At 42.7% G+C, this 26,597-nt stretch overlaps 1 protein-coding gene across 1 annotated transcript; it reads right to left on the bottom strand.

The window, feature by feature from the left end:
* Window positions 1-17,908: 17,908 nt before the first annotated feature.
* On the bottom strand, window positions 17,909-25,515 carry nts (neurotensin; the record flags this gene model as incomplete). Its single annotated transcript, XM_080437211.1, has 4 exons — window positions 17,909-18,061; window positions 19,318-19,527; window positions 24,052-24,113; window positions 25,452-25,515. The coding sequence occupies 4 exons, from the start codon at window positions 25,513-25,515 to the stop codon at window positions 17,909-17,911; spliced, it is 489 nt and encodes a 162-aa protein (XP_080293337.1).
* Between the last annotated feature and the right edge of the window lie 1,082 nt (window positions 25,516-26,597).

Here is a 26,597-nt window from a genome sequence, read left to right as displayed (position 1 = left end):
ACTAAACCATTTCGGAGGCGCGCAGTCTCAAGCGAACTGGAGCCACGTGAGGGACCACCGAGTGAGCTAAAGCGAACGAGTTGCCGTCCCGAACGTTGTGACGTTCGCTTGAGCCTACTCAGCGCCATTTGAGTTATGTACCGATAGGCACAGAATCGTAAATTTTTTTCTGGGGTGGAACCGACCGTGGGACTCGCCGTACATATGCACGGATTTTCGGGTTTTCTAGGCGACTATGCACGGAATAACATGCACTGGGTCCGTGCAATGTATACTAAATTGTGTGAGATCAGGCTGGCCTTAAGTGAAGTAAAAAATACACCTCTGCATACACTTTTGCTTTGTTATATAACTTGTATTTTTACTCACTAGTAAATCCATGTACTGAACAGTAACTGGCATGGTGTGTTCTAGGTTCAATATTAAGCACTGCCAACTCGGCGTACGGCAACAAAACTCTGCACATAGGTCCAGTCCTCGACCCTGACCATTGCTGTGCAGCAGCTATGATTTGTTTTGTGATAGGCATTTTGACAACCAATGCTACATCAAACTTTAGAATAAAGCCTCATTCAATACAGCATCTTTTCTATAGATATAAGACCTTCAAGCACCATTCACAAAGCTTTCCAATTCTGTAACAGCCAAGTCCACCTAGATTTCCTCCTCCCATCCTTTCAAGTGATTCAGAAAAGGGGATTACATATAAAATGGATTAAATGGATCCAATCCATCAAAATGTACAAGTGTTGTACAAGCTTTGTTGATGAGAAGTACAGTCTGTGTAAACACAGGCTTGATGCATTCCAAGATAATTTAAACATGGAAATCACATTAGTACATCTTACACTAATTAGCTATTGCATTATTGATTTTGTAACAGGCAACCTCATCCACTAACGACATGTCAGGCAATTTTGGAACGGGCAAACTCATCCACTAATCACATGTCAGGCTTAAGAATGAAGCACAGTGCCCCCGTGGCGCAGTCGGTAGCGCTGTCGCCGCACAGCTGGAATGTCCTGGGTTCGATTCCCGCCGGGGACGCTGTGGGTGCTGGGGGAGTGTCCTCTCCTCCGCTTCATTAGTGCCCATACCCTAGGTGGGGTTGGCAAAAGGGCCTTTCTGTGTGGAGTTTGCGTGCCCTCCCTGTGTCCCCTAGGGTAGGTACCCTCACAAAAAATAATAGTAATCCTGGTCTCTATACTGCCTCCCCCTGGTCAGCAGGGGCGCCTGATGGAGGGGAAAGGAACTGGTCGGAATAACGTGTACCTTCTACGCGCTACGTCCTACCGGGGGTGATAAGAAGGCTTGTTAGCTCTCATGCATTGAAGGAGGCATGAGCTCGGCTCTGGGCTCTCCGTAGGCTGGCAGAGGGAGTGTAGCACCCAGGATTACTTAGACAATTGGCACTGGGTGAAAAAAATGGGGTTGCAAAATCGTGGGATAAAAATAATATATATTTTTTAAAGAATGAAGCATCAAACCAGATTGTAGCCCTTTCCTACTTGTCATACTATGTCTTTTCAAAGGCCCATCTCTTTTAAACGAAGTCAGCCCACCCACAAAAACCTCTCTCCTTCAAAGTGACCCGGAACCAAAAATAAGGTGAGTGTGCATGCCAAGCTGGGACATCTGAGTAACCATACCTAATAGGTTGAATGAAGCAAGGGCCCTGGCAGTGTGTCTTGGACAAGACCAGCCTTGCAGGCACAGTGGGGAGTGTATCGCCCTGTCAATTGCTGGTTGGCATTGAACTAAACAGAAAGAAAAATAATCAACTCTCTCAACTATCTTATGTCCGTACACTTGTCAGCCTATATTATACTGTTTATGGAAGGGTGCATTTTGTTCAGCATTCAATTCACAAGAAGGATGACTCTATTCACAGGTGCAATTGCCTGATCCGTCATTGCAAAGTATTTAAACCCTTCCGCAACACACATCACACACAGATCCAATCAACACTTTTTAAGATACAGGATTATGCTTTGAGGTTCATCAATGGTTTCTGATGAGCGCTTGCTTTCTGCCACCAGGTGTGCTTCGCAACCCAGATGAACCAGGTGCACTTTCCGGGGTATGAGGGGGTTCGAGGCGGAAGGGACGGAGCAGGAAAGGTGGAATTGAATCCTAGCTGAGCAGAGATAAAAGACGCCCAGGAGAAACAGAGGAGAAGCACAGATGAATGGCTAAGTGAGGGGACTTTCAAAGCACCATGCCTTGAAGAGGAGAGGCAAAGCCAAAGGCAGGGCAACAGAGAGCAGACATGGGGTGATGAATGGCTCGTAATAAGCCCGGTCTAGGAGCCGGTGATTGTATGTCTGCTGGTGATGGAGAGTCCCTCCACGTTCAGGTGCTCTCGGGCTTATGAGACACTGAAGACAGCAGATGCCAATGCCAGGCCAGCCGTCGCCTCGCTTCGTCACACTTTAAAATGCTGGCTGCCCTTGTTCTAAGATAGAAAAAGAAAAGTTCACTAGTTTCAAATGAGAGAATTGCAGGCACGGGTCTTGGTGGATTTGTTCTGTATTTGTGTGTTGACATCACATGCGTGTCCTTGGCTACAGCTCAAGTCATCACGGAAACATTTCACCGGCGAATCCGATTTGTAATGAAATTCTAAGCTGTCACACAGCAATCGATATAACCGCATCAGATCGACCTCATTTTAATATGTTTGAGTCCTAGGATCCTTTGCACAGAACTGCAAAAGTTTGGAGCCACGTAAATGCATTACGGCTTAGGTGTGCTTACTGCCGTAAGCTGTGCCGCTGAGGATTGCATTTGTTCCATGATGGGTAAGAAAGAGGATACATTTCCCTATCCGAACAAATCTAGGATGAAAATGTTGATGACGGGGAGGAAAGCAAGTTGAGGATTTAGCCACCACCTCAAGATGGGCACAGCCCGATCACAGCTATAGGAGAAAAGCAGTGGTGTAAAGTAACTAAGTACATTTACTCAAGTACTGTACTTAAGTACAGTTTTGAGGTACTTTTACTTTACTGGAGTATTTCCAATTGTCTATACTTTTACTTCTACTCCACTACATCTCAGAGGCAAATATTGTACTTTTACTCCACTACAATTATTTGAAAACTTTAGTTACTAGTTACTTTTCAGGTATAAGTTATTACATTATAAAACATACATCAACCACTTTAGCCCTATTTTATACCTTGGCTATTTGAAAATAGCCGATCTCACAACGCGTCGCATCGCGACGCGTTGTGAGATCTGCTATTTTTCAATATTTTAGTACTTTTACTTTTGGTACTTTAAGTACATTTTGATGCCAATACTTTTGTACTTTTAATTGAAATTATCAAAAGTATTGTGCGTCATGTGCAATTACACAAATTAAGCTGCTCTCTTATTTCAGAGGCAATCCACTGTGCAGTGACGCAGGTAACCTGGGAAATTATTATCATTTGGCTCTCACAGAGTTGAACATTAACGTCGTGCCAATGTGCAGAATGCTGCATGCATCACTTCGGCGATACTCCCATGGCATTTACAGGGTCTTCACGAGGAAAGGAAATAAAAGAAGATTGTGCTGCAGGCACCGTTGAAGCCCGCTGCTTCCTGCAGAACGGATCGTCCCCGCGGCAAACGAGGGTTTAATCGTTCCCAATTGCTTCGCCTCACAAAGGTGCGACCCCCTCTGCCCCCCTCCCCATCTGGCCCTCATTGTTGCCAGCGGAACAAATCTCGCCACAGGGACAGAGTCTGATGTCGTGTTGCTGCTTGGTTCCTCCATTTCCCCAATGCTCTCTCTTCACCATTCAGCTTCAGTAACTCTCGCCCCAAGGGGGAACCGGGGAAAGAGTAATCAAAACAATTACCTAATCCTGCTTTGTTTCGTTGGGGAATTGTCTTTCTCTCTCTTTCTCTCTCTCACACTCTCTCTCTCTCTCTCTCTCTCTTTTTCTTTCGCGTGATTCTTCTGCAGCCAAAATTAACAGGTTGTGTCTTGGGGCCTTTTGTGCAACATCACACAGGCAGCATCTGTCACAACATGAGGAAAAAAACGTGTGCTGGTTGTTGGGCTTATCACATGCCTCTCCAATGAGCGCTCCACAAAACCAATTACGGGGAAAAGAAGAAAAAAGGAACGTGTGAAGCGACGGCAGCCACCTTGATATCCTCACATCAAAACAGCAATCAGAAGATGCTCTGTCATCATGTGCAAACGCCAAGTGGCTTTGACCACATTGTAGAAGAAAAGACAAGCTACAGTAAAAAGAGCTGAACCCGATTCACGGATTCCTTTGTAGATTCTAGTTATCCATCCTCGAGAGAGAAGAAGAAGCCAGCCGTCTTGGCGGCCCCTCGCAATTCCGGACCCTCCCTCATCTAGAAGATCAGTGTCTCGTGATTACAGCAAGAGCTTAAGAGAGGGGGGTGGGGTCACCAAACAGTGGACAGCACAGAAAAACAATGGGGCCTTGCCCTTGACTTTGATGAGACAGGAATGGCTTAACAGAAGATCATAATGTCCATGCAGCTGTTTGCCCACCGCCCCCCCCCCCCCCACAGTAAGTCTCAGACTCCTTGGCCTGTCTTGTGGATTGAAAAGGGCCTTAATTAAAGATAAATGTTGGGGTTCCCTGTGTGCGCAGCGTTTCAGATAGCGCCTATCCCACAGGGTGCGTGACCCAAAAGACGCATCCGCCGCGGCCGAACCTGTCAGGGCCAGACATAAGCTTTCAGAACAAAGCATCTCCCATCCCCACCTATCCTTTGCCCCTGTCTATCTCTCAGTCCACAGTACCCCCCCTACATACACACACATACACACATCCATTCCCTATATCCTGCCCACCCCCACTGTGACTGCGGTGCAGGAACACTTGAGTCATTTTAATTATCACAGGCAGGCAAAGAAGAGACACAATCAGCTCCCACTGCTGCAAAGGCAAGCACTCCTTTCTCACACACACACACACACGCACGCACACACACACACACACACACACACACACACACACACGCACACGCACATGCACACGCACACGCACACACACGCAAGCATTATGCACTTCCCTTCACAACAATTACCAACAATTACCACTGCTCGTCTTCATCATGAAGCCTGTTTATAATGTCAGGGCATGCCACCAGGTGGGGGGGTGGGTTGGCTAGCCGGCGGCTGCTGTCTGTAGGAATCACCCAAAAAAAAAGGGAATGGTAAATAGTGCATTTATACTGTATAGCGCTTTTATCCAAAGCGCTTTACATAGATTGTGCATTACATTCACCCATTCACACACACATTCACACACCGATGGAGGAGGAAACCATGCAAGGCACCAACCTGCTCATCGGGAGCAACTAGGGGTTCAGCGTCTTGCTCAAGGACACTTTGACACAAACCCTGGGGGAGCTCGGGATCGAACATCCATCCGCTCTACCGGCCACTCTACCCCTGAGCCACTGCCGCCCCCATGCCGGAATGTGGTGTGCACGTATAGTATGTGTGAGGAAGAGAGAATGTGCGTGCGTATGTGTGTCTGTGCACACATGCGTATATGTGTGTGTGAGAGAGTGGGAGAGCGGGTGTGTGCATGTAAATGTGTGTGTGTGCGTGTGTGCGTGCGCGCGTGCTTGTGTATTGCATGTATGCGAATGTGATTGAAAGCACGTTTGTACGTGTGCATGCATGATGGAATGCGTGTGCATTGTCAGCATTCTGTGGTTAGATGTGCTTCCGTCTCGCTGTGCTGCACTCCTGCCCAGTGGCACTGCAGAAAACAATCTAGCATGCTATAGAGCCCACACACCAGGGGCAGCCGGTATCACCACCAGATGCCATGAATTTCAGTTGCAAGATCATTCCTCGAAGACATTGTTTGACTTCCCATCGACATTTTAATCAATGACCATTGTTTACTATTATGTATTATGTTAGGTTTACAATCAATGCAATGGATATAGGTCAAATAATGGCAGAGGCCTCAATCATATAGACTTACGCTCTTTGCTCCTCTAGGCTGCATAGGCCGTTGACAAATGTCCTCCATTCCACTCGGTTTTTAACGGTTCTTTCGAGATCTCCCCAATTGAGATAGGGTTCATATAGGGTGCGGTCAAAAGGTTAGTAAAAACAACACACCTTGCCTATGGAGGTTGTAATGTATTGTTGCACCTTCATGGCTGCCGTCTGTATCGTCCCTCACTGCTTCCTATACCTGCCTAAGATAATAAACAACAATTCACTGGCGGCAGCACGCGCCTCGTCTGGCTTGTCTTGCTTCATTTATTATGCAATTAGCATTTACTTCTTCCTCCATTGTTGTTTTCATCAGTGTTCAGAGTCAAACGCACTGGGCTTCGCGTGCACAGAGTGCACCAAGAGCACAGTGCACTGAATTTCCAAACGGCAATGCACCCAACGGTGCCGCTCTGAATTTCCGAACAACCAGAGAGCACTCCAACACTCTCAGAGTGTTTGCGAACGTGGTTCTTTTCTGAATACCCCCAATTAGTGGAGCCTTTCTCAGATTTGTTCATTCTGAGAGACACAGCTCGGGCACTGGAGATAAACGTGTGAGACTCAGATCATGAGGCAGATTAGCCTTGGATCAAGACTATCATACAGTAGGTGTATTTTCTGGAGTCAGACTTTTACTTTCGTATCTATGATAGTCTTGGGCTTACCCCCCAATTGTCACTGGACATCCGTGCGGAAAGCCCGTACTTCTCCTTACATGTACAAAAAAAACTTGCTGACCCGTAGCCCTGGATGTTATTGTTAACTCGACATTAGGAACCTGTGTGCACTGTATTTTTCAATAGATGTGTTTTAATCCCGCCTGTGTCGGATTCTGTCGGAAGTTCCCTGTATTCCTCAATGTCCGGTAGTGAAGGGGCGCATCTGGTCAAAGCCGGGATTACACTCAATGTAAACAGGAAGTAAACTAGGGGGAAAGAATGGCGTTCAAGCACAGATGGGATTAAAACACATACAGTATCTATTGAAAAATACGGACCAATACACTGCACAAAGATTCCGAATGCCGAGTTAATATCCGGCCCTAACGGGTAAGCATCTTATATTTTGCATTTTGTACATGTTCGGAGAAATACAGACTTTACGGGCGGATGTCCAGTGACAATTGGGGGGTAGAGCCCAAGACGATCATAGATATGCAAATGTAAAAATCGATAAAATACATCTATGATAGTCTACTCTTGATCCAAGGCTAGAGGCAGATGTGAACCAAGGACATAGTGATTATTGCATGTCATCGCTGTTCGGGTGGAAACCAAACCTTGTAAGTCCCAAACTGTTGCTTTTCAGGAAATGGAAAAAGGATCATGTGATCCAATGGATCCAATGTAGTTATTATTTGTCATAAGCTATTTTTAATACTTTTCATTGGCTTAATGTTTATAAAACTCAGAGACACACTTAACCTCTGTCACATACGTTGTGAGCTTGTAAATCTGCTATTATTTGCCCATATATTGGCATATCTGTTGGTATATATCCGGTCACAAACTTAAGATCTGGATCTGATTGGCCAAGCTTTGCGTGACGAACTGTAATGCTCTTATCAGCAGCGCTACTAGATATTCAGGCCTGAAAATCAAATACTTACACAGTGTTATAAGCAGATTATAATGCAATTATAATGTCTGTAGACATGTGCTTCTTGGAAAGTGTTACCGATGATAGCAATAATAATGCTCCATCATGTAACATTAGGTTAAAACAATATGATTTCCCATCTTGTGATTTGAGTCAAAGGTTTGTCTATCATCATCCTATAATTCGACAAAGCTCTGTGTGGGTGGTGAGCCCAAAATCTCTTCTGCCCGGTTCTCCTCAGTGGCTGGAGCAATTGATCTGCATTTGCACACAGCCATTGACCATTACCATGTGCACGGAACACCGGAGCCCGTTTTTCGCTTTCCCCAAATGTCAAGCGCCGGTGTTGCCACATCCGTGAAACAAGCGGACCATGACACACTTTGGGTGCTCATATCCCCTGACGGGGTATGGTCTAGTGTTCTCTAACTCAGTGGTTGGGTTCCCGACATGTTCTGGATCAGGGCCCACTTGAAAATCTCCAATGTGTTTGCGGTCCACCCATCTGAACATTTAGCCTGCTAAACCACCCCGGTCACGTGAATTCACATTATCATGTGTCTTCTGCAGACTGGTCTGGCCCACTGCGGTGATTGGCTCTACCACTTTTTTGGTTTCTGCAAAACGCCCAAACAGTGCTTGGGACCAGACCGGTCTGTAGAAGACTACTGAACATTTAACAGCAGCCGAAAATGTTCAAGTTTATTTTAATGATCAATTGATTGTGTTCCGGCTTGACTCAATGTAACTAACGTAGTATACTTTAAGTTCCTATTTAACTGTATCACATTGAAAACTAATTTTCAATGTTTTAAAGAAAGAATACTTTTTTATGTTATGTTATCAACAAAGTCTTTGTTTTGCTCCAACTCTGACCAGCGGTGTTATCCGCCGCTATTGACAAGCCTACCTGTGACAGTAAACAGCTCCGACAGAGCCTGTCCTCTTGCCAGTCACTACCTTTTGTAGACTAGAGGACCCTCTGTAATACCTCCCATATGCGGGCCTAATTACCTGCACAGCAGGGGCTCTGACTGCAACAAGGTCACGATGCTTCTGCCACTGGTTCGTACAATCGGGTCTCTCACAAAGGAAACTAATCTTGTCCCTTCACAATCCATTATCTTGATCAGTCCTCCTTTTTTATGCAATTTGCAGCATGTCCAGATTAAAGAATGACTTTCCTTTTAGTGCGAAGACGCTCCTCGACACCCCACCAACAAGTATCGAACTGTCAGTTAGCGTCCTCCAGCTCCAAATTGGAGTTAAATTGAAGAGGCGTCAGCCTGGAGTCGTGCCAAGACAAGCAGGCCTGCATGTCAATATGGCAGCAGATGTCAATGAGGGTTTTTAATTGAGTCAAATTAATTCGCACAGGGTATCGTTTGTCCTGTAGATGTGGGAGGCATGCTAAAGCACAACTTTTCAGGGTCATGGAAGTGGTTGTGAATGATAGACATATGTTGAGACGGTCTCTAAGTTGGCTGAAAGCAGGGTACATAACAATCCTTTATTATTATTATTATTATTATGATTAGCCTACTTGGGAATGATGCAAGTTAGAAATGCATGTCACACCCATTTATGCAATACCCATTGTACCCGTTTTGTCTGTCTGTGTCCCTTTTATGCCCATATATGGAGATCTGTACTGTGTCGCGCATGCCCAAATATGGAGTCTAGGCCAGTCTATGACGTTATATCGATGACATCAGCGTACTCCATATTCAATTCAATTCAAACTTTATTCCAGACACACAGGGGGTCCATATTTCATACAGATAAAAACAAACAGATTAAGAAAGTAAAAAAATAAATAATATGGGGATTCGATATTATTGGGAGATCCACTGATCCGACCGACTTCCCACTCGGCACATCAGCCCTTGGGTCCTCTGCGATACGCGTGGTGAGTTTTAAAGTCTACAAAATAACAGACAGAATAACCCAGATGGGATGTATGAATATTTATGAATATTGAATGATGAACATTTTCTTAACCACTAAACCCCATTATGGGTAACCGAAGTCCCTCAGGGCTCAATACTAGTGTCTTTTCTGTTTTCCGTTATTGTGGGGAAAGCTTTCGCTGAAAATAGCCGATCGACAAGCTCACAACGAGTTTTGAGCTTCTTGATCTGCTATTTTCAGCATAACCTTTCCCCACAATAACAGAAAACAGAAAATACACTATTAAGTCGTTAAGGGTTGTGTAAATGACTGAAATTGACATGTTATTATTATTGCATACATACAAAAACATTGAGGAAGGGTTGACTTTGTTTTCAAATAGTATTCTGAACACTGCCTGGTCGTACTGTAGCCTAGTTTTCATCAACCAACGTCCAGGTTAACATTGTATGACACTGCCATCTGCTGGCATATCCATGCAACTGCACTGCCTTAACCCCATCCAAAGGGATGCTGTAATGCAGGACTTTATAATTAAAGTGGTATTTCACACTGGCAGTCCATTTTCTTTTTAGCACACCCACCTTCACACGAGTTCAGGAGAAGTCGACCTCTAATATTTGCTTCCCCCGGGATCCACTGTCACTGCTGTAATTCAGACTTTTTTTTACTGTTATTATTTCAGAGCTCTCATTATTGCACAGAGGCTAAATGACTTCTTGAAAAACGGGTCCCAGACAGAATGTAATAATATTAACTTGGTCTACTTTTATATGGGTTAAAACATGTGTATTACGTAATTTTGTCTTACTAGTTTTCCCCCCGCTTTTGACTTGTGTCTTAATCTGTGTTTGTGTTATACTTTCTGTCCTTTTTGTTCTTTGTGAAAATGTAGTAAAGAACATTGAGAGAAAAATACATTAGCCATGAGAAGTGATAACCATGCAGTGAAATGTTTGCCAAATGTAAATATCCACTTAAACCCTATACAGTACTTACTGTAGTTTACTAAAGTCCCCCCAGGGGTCTATACTAGACCATGTCCTTATATCCCTCTCACAAAATATCTTCACAGAAAATAGCAGGTCTACATGCTTGCCTCGTAGACCTGCTATTTTCATTGAACTAGAGGTTCACATCGCCAATCTGACCAATAATTATGTCTGAGTCATAGTGACGGGGGCCTTGTCAGAGTACCCGTTGTACCTGTCTTCTTCTTTTTTTTAACCACTATGGTATTGTAAGTCTACTAAGAAATATGACGTCTATGTTTCATGAACTCTACTTTTGATTGCCTAGAATGCATATGCATACTTCAACTATAGTAGGGCTGCCACCCCGCACCCCTGGTCCCTCTTTTTCTTCTTGTAGCACTACCCCTTTAAGAGGAGGGCATAAAAGGGGTGACCATGTTTGTGGCCTTCCTTTTTGGCCCAAAGCCTGCATTCGTAGGACTAGGTATAGAGGCCTCTTTATTAGGCCTTGAAGCATTCACCCCCCTATCGCCTATTATCCCCATTTTAAGATCTCGACCTCCCAGTCATAGTAATCCCCCCCTTTGTATTTTAATCTGATTTATTGGTACATCCATTTTATTCTCATAGTTTCCGTAACAATAGCTTTTTTTTTACAGGGTGGGATTGTTAGCCCAACGCCTGACCTAAAAAGGGGTATTGGGTATCTTTTCGCCTGGCCACTATCCATCCACCTGTCTGCCAAGGTTGAACCTGCCAGGAGCTTAAAACTCCGGAAGGCATAGCCTTCAGGGTCATTGTGGCACACAGACCTTCTTACCACGATAAGGCACAGCAGACACCCACTGGAAGGACATTTTATTCTGCTTTTCAGGTTTTAATGGAAGTTGTGGAATCAATTTGACACTTGGCCTCCGGTTCTGTTCAGTCTGAGCCTGTACCTACGTATTTGGGCACGCTTACCTTGTTCAGTGACATTGTGCAGTATACAGATACAGTATTATGGCACACTCACCGCCAAAGGGGAGAATTCTCCCCTTTTCAGTCAATGGTCTTTACCGCCAAAGGGGAGAATTCTCCCCTTTTAATTATTTTTTTTTATTCTGTTTTTGAATTCCTAAAAAGTTTCTCTAATTTTTTAGTATACATTTATAACCCTAACCCTAACGAATTAATAATAACAAATAAAATAAAAATCCATTCACTTCAATGTTAAAAAATAAACGGACAAATAATTCACATTGTTTCTATAAAAAAAATATTAAAACCCTGGCAGTGGGTGATTTTATTATGAAAAAACTTTGGCGTGAATGTGTTAATGGATCCCTCACTCCATTATGTGAGGGGTGGCATGGTGAGTCACTTCCTTACATAGCTGTGCCACATTATTTTCATCGGCACCACCATGTACTGTACCTTATCATGAAAGGAGTGATCAGCAAATCGACATGATCAACAGGCAATTATCTAAGTCTAGACTATTCACAAATGCTGCTTTGTACATAATTCAATAGCAGCTGGAGGAAAGTAGTCAAAAGGTCTCTGCTAATAATCTCCCATCAAAGCAACCCAAGGCTAAATGGAGACATTGAACAGCAATCACATTGACCTTTTCACTGACATCATTGTTACATTTGTGATCTATTTGAAAATCCATTTCATGTGCAAATGTCAGGCGTGTGTGTGTGTGTGTGTGTGTGTGTGTGTGTGTGTGTGTGTGTGTGTGTGTGTGTGTGTGTGTGTGTGTGTGTGTGTGTGTGTGTGTGTGTGTGATTTCCCCATTGGTATTCATGAAGTCTAGTTATCTCATCGTCTTCTGTCCTCTCTTCTTTTATATCTGCATCACCACTTTTAACTATGAAAGTGTGGACAATGTTTTTGCCCTCTCTACCTATATGATTCTATGATTTCCATGATACATTTTAGTCATTCACCCCGTAGGCCTACATTCTGTCCATCAATCTTTAGCAACATCGCCATCTACTGCATTCACTATGTAAGTGGAGTGGATTTTGTTTATTAATATTTATTGTCTGTGTACCTGCTTCAATTGTTCATCAGAGGAAAGGCAGAGAGGATCTCTGTAGGTCTAGAGCAGTGGTTCTCAACCTTTTCAGGCAGAGACCCCCCAAAATAATCATATTTGAACTGGGGACCCCCCCACCTGGGGACCCCCCCACCCTGACAAGCACTTGGAATTGTTGGAACTGAGGCATTACATTATGTTTGACTCGGTTCCACAGATAAATATTGTGAAAATAGCAGATCTACAAGCTCACAATGCTTCACATTGTGAGGCGTTGTGAGCTTGTAGATCGGCTATTTTCAAAAATTCCGCTTCTTTCTTAAATTATTTGACAATTTGGCCAATGTTTGACCAGTTTTTATAATATAGTTTGTTGATTACTTTTGATGCAGTAATGTCTTTTTCCTTTCTTTCTTTTTTTATTTTTATTAAAAAGATCTTAAAAGTCCTTAAATTGTCACTTCACTGTCATCTGGGGACCCCCCCCCCCCCCCACAAAAAGAAAATCCTTTGGGGTCCCGACCCACAGGTTGAGACCACAGGTCTAGAGGGAATGCCCCCTTGACCAGGGGAGATATTAGGATTTCAGGCTGAGCTACTCTGCCTCTGCCACACATTCATTCCCCTTTGACCTCCTCCCACCAGGAAACCCAATCCGGGTATAGCGGCACCAATGTAACGCCCGAGATTTGAACCCTGGTATCCTGCATGGGGCACTAAACAAGCGACGCCAAAAGAGAAGCTCTGTTATAGGCTTAACCCATTAAGGCCTGAAGTTCCGATTCTACAAAATGTCTTCTAAATCAGTAAAACAGTTTTCTGAAAAACGTATTTTGCTATGTCAGTGGTTCTCAAACGTTTTCATGTCAAGGACCTCCAAATGTATATGTTTTTGGCCTCCGACCCCCATCTTAAAATGTTTTGTTCTAGGGACCCCGAGAAGCAAACATTTGAGTAAAAAATGCTTGCTTTAAAAATATGTATATTCAAAGATTTGCAAAAATTCACTATTATTATTTGTTTTCATATCTACAAGCTCATAGTGCGGCACCGAGTGCCGCGCTATGAGCTTGTATATCTGTTATTTTTGAATAGCCAAAATATAAAATAATGGTTTGCACAAAACTTGCAACAAAACAATTAGATCATTCGCATGTTCCCGTTAATGTCTCTATTTGTAAACTTCATGTTTGTTTTAATTTTGTCCAAAGTCATTAAAAAAGTTACTGAATAATTAAGTTCTTGTTGTGGCAGGTAATAAGTCAGCCTATTTATTCATGTACTGTACATAATGGGTTCTTCTTTAGACTCAGTTATTGGGTCTGGTTTGCTAAGTTAAAGATTCTCAGTGTTCCAGGTGGAATAATGATTTGGGCAGTGTGTTTTTAATTCTGTAATCTCAGGTCAATGGGAACTCTAGCACTCAATATTAGGCCTCTAGTTTGAGGTCGGTAAAGTGTTGCTCTTGGTCCATAGCCAACTTCAGAATGATCTACTAACCTCAGACTTGAGGATAAAAAGTGACCTAAAAGACCCAGATCTCCATTGATACAAGAACTGCCCCTGGGGTGGCCGAAATAGGATACATTTAATACATCCATGGCTACAGCAAAAGAAAGAAAATATGTTGTCCATGGCAATTAAAGCCGCGGTATCAGCACTGAGCCCAGTTCGTGAGTTAAAGGGACTACACCATGAATTTTAACTTTTCCTTATTTTTTGTGTGTTTTTGGTCTCCCCTACCTCTCTTCTATCCCAATAAACACCCCAGTTTGAACACTCAGGCTTTCACAGCATATCTGTGGTTTTCTGTAAATTGGTCTCAAAACAGACCAAACTGATTTTCACCCGAACGTGAGGTCACGTTCGATACAATCCCTCCCGTTTTTTCATTTTTGTTTTACTTTTTCCACACAGAACCAGGAGATAACATGCATACAAACTGGCTCAATAGCGCCCCGTGCCAAACAGGACAATGTGGTATTGCAGGTGAAAGTGCTTTATAAGCCAGAGAGAAGTTAGTTGGAATGAGTATATCTGAGGCTTGATTTAGGCTCAAACCTTTTGAAAAACGTTTGAGGGACATAAACAATGTTTTTTTTTAATTCATGGTGTAGATCCTTTAACACTGCACATGCACCATCATTGGATTTTATCAGTTGAGCATAATGAAAATGTTTTAATATTTTCATATTTTATTTAAAGTCATATTTTGTTGGTACATTGCCACAGATCGGCTTACAAAAATCGGCTTAAAATCGTGAAAATGTTGGCAAATCTTTGAATATAATACATTTTAAAACAAAACTTTTTTGCTTCTGGGGGTCCCTGGAACAACATATTTTGAAATGGGGGTCCACGGCCAAATACACATAATGTTGGGGGTTCTTGACATGAAAAAGCTTGAGAAGCTTGATATAGTAACATATAGGTTATAGGACTTAGAAGGCATTTGTAGAATCAGCCTCAGATCTTAATGGTTTAAAAGAAAAAAACACGTTACATGCTTTTCAGGGAAACGGCAAGGATATAAACTAAAAAAGTCATGTGACTTATTTCCATTGTGGTCCTTGGTCTGAGACAAACAAAAGCTTGGTTCCTGTGGTTGAGAAATAATGATGTCCCTATGACCAACCCAGTGAATTTTGGAATTTCTATTACTAATTATTATCTTTGCAGATCAAATTAGGGTAAATGTCCTATGCTTTATTTTCTCCCCCTCGTCTCTCTGTTGATGCCATTTGACCTGTCATAAGGGACAGTCTGACAAACTGTTGGAGCCAGGACTTGAACCTCTAACCTCCTGCTTAGCAGGCAGTCACTCTACCCATTGAGTTGAGGTTGCCCTGCTTCAAGTAGTAGTTTTCAAAACATGTACTGCCAGTGCACTTTTTTTAATTTATTTTTATCCCACGATTTTAAACACCCAGTGCCAATTGTCTATGTAATCCTGGGCACTACTTTCCCTCTGCCAACCTAGGGAGGCCAGGGCCGAGCTCATGCCTCCTTCAATGCATGAGAGCCAACTGACCTTCTTGTCACCTGACAGGGGAGAGTTTCCCTGGTAGGACGTAGCGCGTGGAAGGAACACGTTATTCCAACCAGTTCCCTTCCCCTCCATCAGGCGCCCCGGCTGGCCAGGGGGAGGCAGTATAGTGACCAGGATTACTGCATGTTTTTGTGAGGGTACCTACCCTAGGACACACGGGGAGAACATGCAAACTCCACACAGAAAGGCCCTTTCGCCAACCCCACCTAGGGTATGGGCACTGATGACGCGGAGGAGAGAACACGCCCCCAGCGCCCACAGCGTCCCCTGCGGGAATCGAACCCAGGACCTTCTAGCTGTGAGGCGACAGCACTACCGACTGTGCCACCGTGGCCCCTAGGGGCCCATTCCGCTATTCAATCCACAGACTTAGTCAGTGAGAAAGGAGAATCCAAAGACACTTTTTAATGAAGGTTGGGGCCTCTACAATATCCATGGCCACAGACAGGAATCAAAAACTCAACCTTCGGACTCACAGGCTGTCACACTAGTGATTGAGCTAAGGCTTCATGTTGTCTGTTGAAGATCATAGACTCTTGCCTTCTGCCATGAACGGAGCCCCTGTATCAATAACACTAAGATCAGTGGTTCACAAAGCATTTACCAATAGAGAAATGTATTGTCTCCTCGGTACCAAAACTAGTGAAAATAGTCGATCTACAAGCTCACAAAGCGTTGCTATCTGAAAAGTTGTGAGATTGTAGATCGGCTATTTTCACAAGAAAGTATGTCATACATAAAAAACAACTACTCTCAAAAAAAAATTTCATGTCATTTGTTTTAAAATTGCACATGTATTAATTGATACAGTCATGTTGTGTACAATGCAATTGAAATGAAGTCTGCATGAGGTGGGACTTGGACCGGCGACCCTGTGGTTGCAAGGCAGATAGTTTAGCAATCAACCATTAGACCAACAGACCTGAACTGGTGAAAAAGGAGCTCACACAGATGACACAGTTTCACGCAAATTGCTCAGAAATCCTGGGTTTACGTGTTTTTCAAAAAAGAAATTGCGGACAATCTAAAGGCGGAGCTTACTGGTCAAAGTGATAGATGTGTTCCTCATGAGTCAAGGCACATGTGTAAGCAAGTTTCATGGCTGTCGGCCAAACGAGGCATGACTTTTGGCTTTAAAGTTTGCATTTAAAAAAAATTGCTATAGCGCCCCCCTTTGACCAATTAGAGTAAGATTGGTTTCAGTGATATTTGGAATGACCCTCTACATTACTGCAAAGTTTCAAACAAATGTGAGTCTGCATGTATGTGTTAGGGGCAGACGAATAATTTTCATAAAACTGCAATATTAATTGGCTCATAAAAGCTTAATATTTTCACTTTGAAAAAACCCCCGCCATGTTTTTGTCGGCATAGGGTCCAAAGTACATGTGTAGACAGTTTCGTGCAGATTGCTCAAAAATCCCAGGAGGAGTTTGATTTTAACTGCTTTTCATATAATTCAAAATGTTGGGAGATCTAAAGGTCAGAGTGTGAAAGTTGTTAGGCATGAGGAGACGCATGTGTGTATCGAAGTTTCATGGCTGTAGGTCAAACAGGGCATGAGTTGTACCTGTTCAAAGTTGGTATTTTCAATTGAGGGCTACAGCGCCACCCTTTGGCCAATGGTTGTGAGTTTCGTGCCTTGGCCGTTTGGCATAGCCCTCTACCATTTTGCCAATTTTCGTAAAAAGTGACCACACGGTTAGGCCAGGACAGAAAATAGTGAAAGCCAAGAGATGCAAAGAGGCTTCGAGCCTATAGGCCTCGAACCCTCAATAACTTAAGTACAAATGTCTTGCCCAAAAGAACGACAATGTCATTTTTGAGAACTTGGCAAGCTTTAAATACTGTGTAGCAAAACATGAAAAGCAGTTATGAGTAGAAAATGTCAGTGTGTGTGTGTGCTCTGAAAACAGGTGTCCCTGTGTCATGATGATAAGCTTCAAAGCTTGTATCCAAAGAAAATATAAAGTCTCTTCACACTGGTCTTGAAATACATATCCTTTAATTACAACCAAGAGAAAATAAATATACTGTGCGGTGAACAAATATCGTAAATAAATATAATCTCTCAAGAAAGATACACATTTCTGCTTTGCTGCTTCAGGTTCTCCTTTTATTTACAAGGAACCACATGTCATGGTGCAGGAATGCATGGTGCAGGAATGCAGGCAGATCGACGACCCTCAATGCCAGACACACAATCGAGAATGGGAAAGACAACATACAGTAGGGGAGAAAACATTGCCTCTACAAGGGGAGAAGGAAAACAAATAAAGCATTGCCACTTATTCACATAATGTATAGCCTCCCTCCACGCCACCCCGCATCTACGCAGCAGCCGTTGGTCGTCAGTAAAACGTACTTCGCTTAAGAATGTACGGTCTCCGGGACTTGCCATTGTTGCTCGCTTGCCTCTTCAAAATGTACGGCGATTTCCTCTTGAGCGGAACGTTGATGCTCTGCTCACCGTCCTCCATGTATTCCTGAGAGTCACGCAGTGTCTGTAATAGCAGCGTCAGAGAGACAGGTGTGGGAGGAAAGAGGACAGACAAAGTGTTATTGTCATATCGGGTCATATCCGTTAAATTTTCGATTAATCTAATGTTTTTAAGAAGTATAGACTAAATCGATTGGTCTGATCCACTCAGACCTGTTTTACATTTTGTCGTACAACAGTGTCATGCAAAAAAATAGTTAAAATAGCAGAACTTCTCTACAAGCTCACAACAGGTTGCATGGCCAGGTTGAAAGTGGCAATTTCAACCCCCAACCCCCTACCTCAAATCAATCAATTATTTTTTCGAATCTATTAAATCGGTTAGTTCGATTAACTGATGCACCCCTAGTATCATGCAATGTGGAAGGATGGCAAGCAAGGTTTTGTTGTCGGGTGACGGCGGGGCTAATGGTCGGCAGTGCCTATGTCTATGTTGTAGCGATGTGATTAAACGATTGCTCCACTCAGCTCCTCCATGCATGGCGAAAGCAGGTGTTCATCGTTCAGTCGGTGTGAAAGGAGCCCTTGTCCCCTGTGTAAAGAGCTGATAAGTAAAATGAAAACGATGTTGGAGTGGCACAGAAGAGGAGGAGGAGGAGGGGGAGGAATCTAATGAGGTGTGTTTGCTGCTTGCAAAAGGATGGATGTGCCCGTAGGCTACAGCTGGAGTGCTGGCCAGCATTTTTACACAAGTACCCGCTATTGATTTTGTGTATCTGTCACTGCTTGTTTTGTTTGTGTGCTTCTAACAGCATCAGCGTGATGCTATCAGTGGTGGAAAAAGTACTCACATTTTCTACTTAAATAAAAGTATCAATACTGCAATGTAGAAATACTCTGTTACAAGTAAAAGTCTGGAATTCAAAATTTACTTGAGTAAAAGTGCAAAGGTATTGGTACCAAAATGTACTTAAAGTAGGCTACCAAAAATAATAGTAATAATAATAGAAATCTACAAAGTAAATAGTAACTAAAGTTTTCAAATAATTGTAGTGGATTAAAAGCATAACATGTGTCACTGAGATGTAGTGGAGTAGAAGTAAAAGTACTGAAAATTGGAAATGCTCCAGTAAAGTAAAAATATCTCAAAATTGTACTTAAGTACAGTGCGTGAGTAAATTATACTTAGTTACTTTACACCTGGATGATATCAATGCAAACATGGTTGGTTCACAGTGTTGTGAATACAGGCATCACTTTGTCTCTGAGAGTGTCACTATGAAATGTCTGTCTTTCTGTCTGTCTGTCTGTCCGTCTCACCCTGTCCTCGCGGGGTTGCAGCACTCTGCAGATGCGCTGCAGTTCGTAGAGCCCCTCCAGTGACTGTCCCCTCCCCTCGTTCAGCTCCTCCTCTTCCTCCTCGCCGCTCCACGCCTCCTGCCAGGGCATCCGCAGGCCGCTCACCAGCCGGCACAGGTTGGCCAGCGACATGCGCCAGTAGGGGGCACCACTCTGTTTGTTCTGCTTCATCTGTTGGGGGAGGGAGGTGGGGGGTGTAGAGTTTATTGGCAAGTTAATCTTACTAGACAAGATACCCGTCGGGGGATATGAGCACCCAAAGTGTGTCATGGTCCACTTGTTTCACGGATGTTCCGATTGTTTCACGGATGTGGCAACACCCGCGCTTGTTGCACGAACAACACGACTCGTTGTTGGTTGCCAAAAAACGCTAATAAACAGCTGACATTCGGGGAAAGTGAAACACGGGCTATGCTGTTCCGTGCACATGGTAATGGTCAATGGCTGTGTGCAAATTCAGATCAATTGCTCCAGCCACTGAGGAGAACCGGCCTAAAGAGATTTTGGGGACAAACAGACGGGGACAGACAGAGCTTTGTGATAATTAATTTAGGACTAGCAACATATTACAGGACCCACATTCAGTGGAGAGTTAATTGGCATTCTTCTCTTAAATAATCATACTGGGCTCACAGGAAACCTCTGAACGTTGTACTACAGTATGTATTATTGGTTATAATGTGTTTGTTGTTGGATGCAGATTTTTGTTCAGCTATTCTCTGGTTGTACTTGTTACTACCAGTAACTCTGGATACAAATGACAAATATATTCAGGAAGCATACATTGAAACTTTTTTCCCAGAATACTTGCCATAAAGAGAAGTACTTATTGCCACCCTATGAGGAAAAGCTAAAAATTGTGATCATCAATACAGTTTTGAGCTGAGTGAGGAGAAACACGGTGAATCAAACTCATTGTGAAAGGAACCAGCAGCTAGTTCTATTCACAGGTTGATGCTTATTCAAGTCGAAGGCTTTTCATATCAGCAGACAACTATTGCATGTAACTAGGCTTTGTGTCATCTAATCCTTGAGCAAGACCCTGAACCACCTGAACTGCTCCCAACGATTGTTGTCTCTGCCGTTACTATGCAGTGAATATGTGTGGATGAAAAAAAGGCTCTATAGAAATGCGGATGTGTGTGTGGATGAATGTAATGCACATCATTTAAAAAAAGTCTCTATAGAAATGCGGACGTATTACATTCACATGCACCGGACTTGGCCTTGAGCACCCTGCCTTTAGAAGTGGAAAATGAGTCAGGGCTAACCTTGTTTCTTTCTCAGAATGATTCCGTTCTAATCTCATTTGAGTGCATGATTCGACAGTTCAGGGCCTCTGTGCTTGGGTATTGTGTGTGCGTACCAGTGGTGTAAAGTAACTTAAGTACATTTACTCAAGTGCTGTACTTAAGTATACTTTTGAGGAATTTTTACTTTACTGGAGTATTTCCCATTTTCATTACTTTTACTTCTACTCCACTACATGTCAGTGGCAAATATTGTACTTTTATGCCACTACAATTATTTGACAGCTTTAGTTACTAGTTACTTTGCAGATTTAGATTATTATCACAAAACATACATTAACCACTTCAGTCCTTTATATATTTCGGGCATTTGAAAATAGCTGATCTACAAGCTCATGATTGCGTCGCGATGCAACGCATTGTGAGCTTATAGATCTGCTATTTTCAAAATATTTTTATACATTGTGAAATGGGACATTCTGCACAATGAGTACTTTTACTTTTGGTACTTTAAGTACATTTCGATACCAATACTTTTGTACTTTTATTCAAGTAAATTTTGAATTCCGGACTTTAACTTGTAGCAGAGTATTTCTACATTGCAGTATTATTGATACAGTACTTTTACTTAAGTAAAACATGTGAGTACTTTTCCCACCACTGGTGCATACTGTATTGTACTGTAGGCCTATGTGTTGTTCACTGCACACTACAGGCCCTCAGGCGTCACGCGGAGAACGACAGAGAGGGTCGAGAGGGGGAAAGGCAATTGATGCTTCATGGAAGACAGTACAGTACATACCCTCCAAACCCCATCTCACTGTGTGCTATTTGTGGGCCGCCGAGGAATAGATTCTCTCCTCCTCTCACATCAGAATTGAAAAGAGCACAGCCTATCGAATCACAGATCTTGCAAAAGACTGTACTGAACCAAGAGACATTCGTTTAAGTAACAATACGCCAGAGAGACCCCCCCCCCCCCCCCTCCCTTCCCAATGTTGACATTTACATTTTAGATTTGACAGTATAGCTCCAAATGAGGCCTTATCACAGGATCGAGGAGATGAGGTGTGTCCTTTAATTGTACTGAGGAGGGTGGTTTATATATGAAGGTTTGTCAGGGTCCGGGTCTTTTCCTCGTTGCCAGTTAATTGTTATCTCTGAGGGCCCAGGATGAAGGATTAATGCACCTCAGTATAGTCCCCTATAGGGGCCCTACTGCCATTACAAATGGACCCTGTCTTTGTGCCTATTGAATTTTCTGTCACTTGCTGGCTTAGAGGCTGTTACCGTGCCTGTCAGAGCCTTAAGCTACTGGCAAGCTAGTGAACCTAGCTCTGGTCATTTGGCATGAGCTGCTTAGTGAGGTTCTCCTTTTCTCTCCTGATGTTTTGCCGTTAAGATTTGCTATGTAAGCATTAAGCAGGTGATTGCTGAACTGAAAGGGGTACAATGTTAAAAACATACAATAGCTAAGGTGTGCCTCTAGAATGTTTACATATGACAAAAATGTATGACTCAACAACTACTACTACTACAGTGTTAATTTTGTCGACTAAGAGTAAGACTAAAAGACTGAGGTTTTGATATTTAGTCGTTAATTTCAGAAGACTGGAATGGGACTAAAACTAAATGGTGTGTTATTCAAAAGACTAAGACTAAGACTAAATAAGAATTTGCTGTCAAAATTAACACTGTACTACTACTACAAATACTAATAACATTAATAATAAAGAAATTATGAATAACCTTGACATATTGCACAGTGTTTCTTTTAAGACATTATTTGTAAAGATTTATTGCACTTTAATGCAATAAATAAGGATTGAATGTATCTATAATCAGTAAAAAATCTCAAATTGTCTTTTCAATATAGATAATCAAACAGGTGCCAATGAGGTACAAATGCCTAGATATCAGTACCACGAGAACAAGTGATCAATCAATTTCACGAAGGCTTTTGGACACTGGCAAATAGAGAGAAAACTGTCTCCTATAAAGCTGTGCTCTCTCCTATCTGAAACACTCTATCAGTCAACTGGCAATTTATTATTCTTTCCTCCACCACATCCCCCCATGGAAACCCTCCCCTCTGCAGCAACAGTGAATCACAGCACTGATTCGTCACCATCAGCTCTCTGTGAGACTTCCCTTGACGTTCATCAGGAGAGGAAAGGAAATTAGAGGAGATGAAAGGAGACAAAAGTTGGCATTGGTTCTCAAACATTTTCATGTCAAGGACATGAATTACATGTATTATTAGGCCACGGACCCCCATCTGTAAAGGTTTTGTGCCGGGGACCCCCATAAGAGAAGAGTTCTGTAAAAAAAAAAAAAAAAAAGCACATCTACAAGCTCACAACACATTACAATGCGACACGTGGCAGAGATTGGCTATTTTAACCACTTTTAAATCAGTTTAAAGTGGTTAAACTGATGCTATATTAACTCAAACTGCTGGGGACCCCCTGGAATTGAATTAGCTCCAGTGAAAGCGAGAGATTGGATTGGCCAATATGTCATCTGCAGTGCCATCTGAATCCTATTAGCCGAGGCTATCCATCCCTAGACACCACCGACTCCACTCCCATCCACTTCATTTCCCTAGCTCGCCTGAGTGTCCGCTGGTGCACTGCGCGTGACAAACGGCAACAACAAGTAATAAAAGTTAGCCTATATAGGCCTACAGTACTTGGGTGACTTACTCGTCAATTAATTTTCATTTGGCACTATAATTGACACTGGGCTGTGAGAGTTTACTTATAACGCTGGGTTTGTTTGAGTGAGTGGAATTACTTTAATGGACGTGTGAGCGCAGTGCGTGTGTGTGTGTGTGTGTGTGTGTGTGTGTGTGTGTGTGTGTGTGTGTGTGTGTGTGTGTGTGTGTGCGTGTGCGTGTGCGTGTGCGTGCGTGCGTGCGTGCGTGCGTGCGTGCGTGCGTGCGTGCGTGCGTGCGTGCGTGCGTGTGTGTGTGCGTGCGTGCGTGTGCATGCGTGTGTGTGTGCATGTGTGTGCCAGCGCGTGTGTGTGTGTGTTTGTGTGAGAGAGAGAAATTAGAATAATAGCAGAGAGGGATTAATTCATTTCCAAATGACTGTTCTGACTGTGACAAGACACTATACTGTAGGTGCACACATCACATACTAGCTAAAATACTAGAAAATTGCCATAACAATATCATGAAAGATATATAACTGTAGACAACCTCGTGCACCTGCTGCATCATGAATAAACCTGTGAGACCAATGACTAACAGGCTACATCTATATCCAGACAGCATGAAAGAACACCTGGGCGGCAGAGGTTGAAGGCGATGGCCACGAATATATGTGGGTGTTCCCTCTTTGATCTCCTTTTTTCTTCCTTCTTTTAATCAATAAAACATATGTCCCAATTACACCAGTCATTCTGGTGTAACAGCTGCAACAAAAGTGGGTGAATGTACCTTAGAAGTGAAGAGACCACTCAGGAGCTCCTCGTCTAACGCCCGCTGTTCCTGGTCCGCATCTGTTACACACAGATCAAATAGTCAGTTACATACAGTAATTCACATTCTCTGGGGAAGATATGTGGTTTGGCTTGGCTGTTTTCCAAAACATCCTAGAATACTGCAATATATCAGTTTCACTGTACTTAAAAAATCAATCAATACTGTAAAAGTGGAGCGCTGTGATCAAATGGATATAACAATGTTATATTTATCCAAAAGAAACATATATTTGAATGCTTTTTTGTTTTATCAAGTCTGTTCATGTATTGCCCTATTTTAAGCCAAAAATATAAAGCCTAGCTTTGGATTGTTTTCTATAGTAATCTATTCTTAATCTCAAATTCCACCATCCACTTCCAGTTGCCATGGTTCTCTACTTGTAGGCCTCATGCAGTAAAACAAACACAAAAACAAGGTGACATGCCATGCTGTATATTTGGGTAATTATTAGCTTTTCTTGTTGAGTTCTCAAAATCCAAGTGTGTGCCATAGGATTTAAATGACTTATCGTTTCTAAGGAGACTCAATACAGCCTGGCGTTTACACATCTAGTGGGCTTTGTATTTTGTATTATCTTTAGTGGGGAGTAGGAGAGAAGACCAAAATTCCTAATAGTTGTGCTGTTATTACAATGCTCAATAAAGTACATTAGAAGCATCCTCTTAGCGAGTAATGCAAAGTAGTATAAAAATATGTTTTTCTGTAATGGGGCTTATATCTTTTGGGTGCAAATCAGTGGAAGAATGACAATGAAATAAATCTTGCACACATGTGTGTATTGATCAAACACAGGAGACAGGAACTTATAGACTAGAATTAAATCATGTGGGAGAATAAATGAATAACCTTGCATTGCTAACTATACAAAGATGTAGTTTTATTTATATATTTTTATTAAATTGACTTTTTTTTACTATTTACTTTTTAAAGAGTATTGTAGAATATATGCAGTATTGTAGGATGTATTTTCTTTCTGTCTTGTCTGTACTTTTTGTCTTTTTAAATGCTGACTCTGGGACCTGTGCTCCAAGAGTTGCAAATAAAGTATCTCTCTTAGTTTTAACGTTAAATAGAGGTCTCACCTCAAACGCTTGGCTGCCTCATTGTAGCCATTTTCATATTAAGACAGGATTATGCCCCGTTGTACTGTAATGTTTGTAATTGGTACGTTTTAAAGGCATGCTGAGGGTAAACTGTGACATCTCATGTGGAAGCACCTGTTGCACGCTTTACTCTCATGTGAGAGGTAGTTTTTTTTTGCTCCTGACCTTTGAGAATCTTTCTCTCATTTCATAAACAATAGTCACAATTTCTCACAAATGCTCATTAAAAAGTGTAAAAAATAAGGGTCTCACCTGTGCAAAGTCCTCCGCATGTGAAACAGAGAAGGAGCACGCATGCCAGCTGATGTGCCTGCATCTTGGTAAATAAGACAGAGGAAGGAGAACGAACACAATTCCACCCTGAAAATCCCACACTGTCTGTGTAGGAATCTTTAGTCCATAAAGTTGTGGGTCAACAACACTCAGAGAGAACACTAAGAGTGGGGAGCGAGAGAACGTGTGCACAGCGCTGATCCCTCTTCTGTTTCTTTCTTCTGTTTCTTCTTCTTCTCCTTCTTCTTCCGCTTGTCCTTCTCTCCCAGCACCACTCAGGGTCCCTTTCGTCTTCCTGCTATGTGGTGGTAAAGTGAAGTGCATTGGGCTCCATTCCCTCAGTATATAAGAGCCTACGTGATGTCATGAGGACCACTCTCTCTCTCTCATCACCCCCCCCACCCAGCCCCCATCCCTCCCCTCCAATCCTGTTGATCCATCTCTCCATCGCCATCTCTCTCTGTCTGTCAGTCTGTCTCTCTCTCTCTCTCTCCCTCCAAATATGGGTCCTTGTGCTGTGTCATCATTTCATCAGACGTCACTTTGGCATCACAACTTGGGGTAAGGGTGTGCGTCAGGTAAAAAAATCTATATACGGTATATGTGGTTATTATTACAGCTTATGAATGTCATTGATTCGTCATCGGTTGACTGTCAGAGATGGTGTGGATATTGTGGGGTTGGGTGGGGGAATCGCGGCAACACTCAACGTTTGTGTCGCCGTTTGGAGTGGAAGTTTTTATTCCAGGGATTGACATGTAAAATGTTTTTGCCAATTCCTGGTCATTTTGGCATGGTGTAGGTTTAGACTGGAGATGAAAAACAGACCTTATTGCATTTTATCAAATATAAATAAAAATGGGCCCCTGGGGTTGTTTATGACGGGGCAACATCGATTTAACAATGAACTGCATTCAGCTTGAACTGGTTGAATGTTGAACTAGTTGATTTAGTCGACTATAATTTATTTTGGCGGTGCCTTGATGGCGTCGTAATGGCTGATTGTACACTTGGTTGCACGCCTGAAAATAGCCGATCTACAAGCTCACAACGCGTCGCACTGCAACACGTTGTGAGCTTGTAGATCTGCTATTTTCAGAGTGCAACACCTGAGCGCAGCCAAAC

This window comes from Gymnoscopelus braueri (genome assembly GCF_963280865.1).
Source record: "Gymnoscopelus braueri genome assembly, chromosome: 9".
Lineage (NCBI taxonomy): Eukaryota > Metazoa > Chordata > Actinopteri > Myctophiformes > Myctophidae > Gymnoscopelus > Gymnoscopelus braueri.
Note: the sequence above shows the minus strand (reverse complement) of the source record. Positions and strands in the feature narration are given on the sequence as shown.